The sequence below is a fragment of the Electrophorus electricus genome, chromosome 20 (genome assembly GCF_013358815.1).
Source record: "Electrophorus electricus isolate fEleEle1 chromosome 20, fEleEle1.pri, whole genome shotgun sequence".
NCBI classification, from domain to species: domain Eukaryota; kingdom Metazoa; phylum Chordata; class Actinopteri; order Gymnotiformes; family Gymnotidae; genus Electrophorus; species Electrophorus electricus.
The window spans coordinates 12345838-12350837 of NC_049554.1; the positions used below are offsets into that span (position 1 = coordinate 12345838).

Consider the following 5000-nt stretch of genomic DNA (forward strand, 5'->3'; position numbering starts at 1 on the left):
TATATTAGTAACGACAGCACACTTTGTAACGCCTTGATAGTAGATATAATTCTCATTATTGAAAATGATCATTTTATGCAAGTCAAGAAAGTATCACAGAAAAGGACATCACCTAAGGAACTACGGACAAACACCATCAGCACTGGGTAGTTCTGAGCTGCTACCTTTCCAACTTCTGCTCAGCCAGTTTTTCATTTCATTTTCCTTTTACCTCTGCGTCATTATTTCTGTCAGCGTGAATCAAATGCTTCGAGGCTTGGTCCCGATCAGCTTTTCCCGCATCCTGACCCCCCCATCCTCGCAGCCCCCTTACCTTTATCCAGTGAGGATTCCGGAGTTCCAAAGTCCACAAGGCTTGACATGTTTGCCTGGAAGCAGATGCCAGCCACAGTCGTCTTGTGCCTGTGGGCGGCCGCTGAATCTGCGAAGGGGAAAAAGGGCACAATTCCTGAAACCGGCTCCCGGGGACTTTCGGATCAGCCCGATTCCCGTCTCAGGCTCCGGAGCCGCCAGGGCGACCGCAGCTGCAGGGCCGCCCCCGCGACAGAGGCCGGGACACAGCCGACCTCCTGCGGGCGTGGGTGGGGGAGTTGGAGGAGAACTCCGCACAGCCGCCCTCTGGTGTGAGTCACTGTGCTAACGTCTTTTATTGCTCAGCTGTAATTAACTCGGTTACGACGACACGCGGCAGACAGTGCAGCGCATCCCCTGAATAGCCTCCGCACAAGATACTCATCTCGCCGCGCGGGCCATGCCGCAGCTGCAATCAATGCACATTGACTGTGACAAGTAGCAATTTCATTTAGGAGGAGCGGCGTGGCGAGGTGTGACTTTTCTTTAGAACAGAGGAGAAAAAGAGGAAATGAACACGACGCAGTTGATGAAGATAACAGGCGCCTCGCCGCTAAGAGTTTCAATCGGCCATTGGCCGCACTTTGGATTTTCACAGCGTGGTGATGACCACTGGGGAGCAGAACCAGGGCATGCGTACCGTGATGGCACCAAACGCAGGCCGGAGGGGCCGTAGATAATTAGTGCCACTCCCCCGGCCACGCCCCCCGGCCGGGCCGCTCCCCTCTCCTGCGGCTGCCTGTGCACCCAAGCTGAGGCCCTGCAGGAAAAGGTCTGCTCCGGCACTGCGGCCTGTCGAAGTGATGGGGAAAAGAGAGAGAGAGGGAGAGATGGAAGGATGGAGGAAAGAGAGAATTTGACAGCAAGAGACTTAGCACAGATTCTGTTGACACCTTCTTCTGTGCATATCAAATCATCCCCAGCCCCGCCCACAGCCCCGCCCACAGCACACACATTTCTGCTGCGGCACCAAGAACGCCATTTGCCCAGATTTCATATGCACAGAAGAAGGTGTCAACAGAACCTGTGCTAAGTCTCTTGCTGTCAAATTCTCTCTTTCCTTCCATCTCTCTCTCTTTCTCTCTCTCTCTCTCTTTTCCCCATCATCTCATGTCGTCAGGTTACAAGGCCATAAAGGAATACATTTTTGGCTGAGTGGAGGCAATAATATCCCTGTAGTTTCGAGCTATCATCTTCCAGGGCAGGTCACTGGTGACCGGGGGGGGGGGGGGGGGGGGGGGGGGGGGGGGGGGGGGGGGGGGGGGTTGTATGACGAGGAAAGAACGTGAATGGTTGTGCTTTTTCGCTTCCCTCCCTTGTCCAGCAGATAGCTGCAGGTACAGCCCATTGATCGGAGGACTTCCTGTAAAAAAAAAACAAAAAACCTCTCCATTTTGTATTTCATACTCTGCTGCTCTCTCCAGGCTTAATGGGAAAACTTGCCCAGTTGGACCATTTAATGCATATTGATGAGATTGTGTATAAATGAAAACGGAAGAATATATTTCAAAAGGTGAAATACAGAGTTTATTAAATTCCATCGTGCAGGTGTTTGTGTGTGGATAATTGTTACTAACCGAGTTCAGTGAACGGAAAGGCCGGCTCGTTATTCATCACAAAGCACAACCGGGAACGTTTGGTAGCATGCGGTCCACACCGCAGGGCCGCCCAGGTGATGCAACGATTGGGGCTGGTCAACGGCACAGAGGCCAAACGCAAATCACAGACAGCCCTATGGTCAGCAGGGCGGCGCCAGCTCAGATTAACCGGCCGGTCAGAGCACCGCCTGCATCAGTGATCGCGCTCCACGGCTGAAGGTAGTGCCGGACTGATCGGGACTCCATAGACTGTGACAGACCGACACTAAAAATAGCCGCAGGATCCGGAGTTTTAACACGCCGACACTGCCAGCCTGAACCTGGTGCTGTGACAGAACAGGATTCAGGTGTCTGTCCATGAGAAGCACTTTGGTGTGTCTAGAGAAATACAGATCACTCTTAATTATCCCTAAACTGAAAGTAGAGAGCTGCATTTGTTGATTTGTTGATTCAGTGACTGATTCTTTGAGTCAGCGACTGATTCTTTGGTTCTTGGCTTCGATCCGATCACTTTCTGAATCTGGGGTCGTTCCACTCTCTCTCAAACATCTCCGCCAGAGCTGTGATGAAAGGGTTGCGTGGTTTGCTGTGGCCCACTGCTCGCTCGCTGCTAACAGGGCTGACCTCCATGTCTGCTTTGCCTGATTCCAGAGCTCCTCCCACCTCCTCTTCATCCCCTCCTCTTCATCACTTAACCCCTCAGCTCCTCTTACTGGTGTGAGCCTCTGAGGCAAGCCAAGGGGCAGAGCTGGGGGGGTGCTCAGATTACCCAGATATCCCAGCGCCTGCCCCCTAGAACAAATAAATCAAATCATTTTCAAGGAATGTGAAGGAATTCCCTGGGATGTGGCCCTTTCGCTCGTTACTTTTCCTCTGGCAGTGCGGAGACAGAAGAACGCAGCAGTCCAGGCACGTCATTGAGAGTGAACAGGCAAAACACGTCGGACCAATACTGAGCTTGGATTTGCTTTTGTGTGGAAATACAACAACCACCAACTTTTTCGGGTCATTTTCTTTCTCAAATTGCTTTTATGCTCCCAGTGCAGACCTGCTGTTGATTGTGCGCAGTTTGTTGGATTGTGAGATGAGTAGATTTGTTTGGGGTGAGTTACATCTGTGTGGGCAAGTTAGATTTGAGTGGAGTGAGTTAGATTTGTGTGGGGTGAGTTAGATTTGAGTGGAGTGAGTTAGATTTGTGTGGGGTGAGTGAATTTGAATGGAATGAGTTAGGTTTGAGTGGAGTGAGTTAGATTTGTGTGGGGTGAGTTAGATTTGAGTGGAGTGAGTTAGATTTGTGTGGGGTGAGTGAATTTGAATGGAATGAGTTAGGTTTGAGTGGAGTGAGTTAGATTTGTGTGGGGTGAGTTAGATTTGAGTGGAGTGAGTTAGATTTGTGTGGGGTGAGTGAGATTTGAATGGAGTGAGTTAGATTTGTGTGGGTTGAGTGAGATTTGAATGGAGTGAGTTAGGTTTGAGTGGAGTGAGTTAGATTTGTGTGGGGTGAGTGAGATTTGAATGGAGTGAGTTAGGTTTGAGTGGAGTGAGTTAGATTTGTGTGGGGTGAGTGAGATTTGAATGGAATGAGTTAGATTTGTGTGGGGTGAGTGAGATTTGAGTGGAGTGAGTTAGGTTTGTGAGTTGAAGGAGATACGATTCAAAGACACATTCCTGCCTGACTTTATCTAGAAGGCTTAGAACAATACGGTCTTTCATTCTGAGCTCCAAAATCTACAGCCAAAGTAATCTGAGGCGTATCTCAAAGCTCCAATGTACAGCAGTTTACAGTTTATTACATGTGAAGGCACATGCTGGAGGCTGAACACACACACACACATGCACACACACACACCTACACACGCACGCACACACACACACACACACACACACACACACACACAGACTCGCCCACTCTGCTTGGCACTTTACTGTGATTACTGCTGACAACTGCTGCAATAGGCTGGCCTTTAGCTGCTCAACCCCATCTCCGTGGTGACAGCCTTTCTGAAGAGAATAAACCCCCACACACAGACACACACACACACACACACACACACACACACACACACACACACACACACACGCACAGCTGTAGCTGTGGTTTGGTTCCAAGTAGGGTATGAGGTGGACACGGTCAGCCCCAGGGGCAACACACTTCTCCATCTCTTCTCACCGAGATACCCATACACACACACACACACACACACACACACACACACACACACACACACACACACTCCTCAGCACTGCTTCAGGGCATACTTACTGCATAAACAGGCACCCTGCATACTCTACCACACTCAACACACTAGCTCAATACACACAGTAGCTCACTACACACTCTATCACTACACACTCTACCTCACTGCACACACTAGCTCAATACACACAGTAGCTCACTACACACTCTATCACTACACACTCTACCTCACTGCACACACTAGCTCAATACACACAGTAGCTCACTACACACTCTATCACTACACACTCTACCTCACTGCACACACTGGCCCTGTGCATGGCAGGAGGGTTTTAAAGGTACATCAAGGTACCAAAGCTTGACAAAACAAGCCAGTGAAAAATGAAAGCTGTTGAGCAGTAAGCAATAGCAGCACAACGCTTCAAAAACCACAGTCTGCAAAACCCAAACCATCGACCAGCGTCTGCAGAGTCGTGATAAACTGTGTGGTCAGCTAGAAATATAACGGAAGTAAAATTCAATTATAACTGAAACTGCAAAAGGTTGTGTACTGCATTCCTGATGGCCAACTTGACACTCAGACTCTGATTGGTCACATCCTGGATATGAAAACCACAAGGCAAACTGCAAGCCAATCCCAATAAAGAAGCACGAATAATTAGTCCGATGTTAACCATGCAAAGGTGAAGTGGCTGGCCTGGCCCCATCCCTTCTAGTTCTCACTTGGAGACTGAAAAGAGCAAACCCTCTGTATTATTAAACATCGCTATGGATACGGTGGGACAGCGCAAGAAGCGGGGGGGGGGGGGGGGGGGGGGAGGCGGGGGGCAGTGAGATGCCGCGACCGACGCGGT

At 50.0% G+C, this 5000-nt stretch overlaps 1 protein-coding gene across 10 annotated transcripts in view; it reads right to left on the minus strand.

Annotated features, from left to right (window-relative positions):
• kaznb (kazrin, periplakin interacting protein b) overlaps positions 1-5000 on the minus strand; it is a 118785-nt gene that overhangs the window by 33036 nt on the left and 80749 nt on the right. For 8 of the 10 annotated variants that reach the window (XM_035520312.1, XM_035520311.1, XM_035520316.1 and 5 more), the window contains one exon: positions 314-421. The exons of the other annotated variants lie outside the window; for them this stretch is intronic. In XM_035520312.1, coding sequence (XP_035376205.1) covers positions 314-421 — 108 coding nt within the window. The remainder of the gene's footprint in view (positions 1-313; positions 422-5000) is intronic. 10 annotated transcript variants of the gene reach the window in all.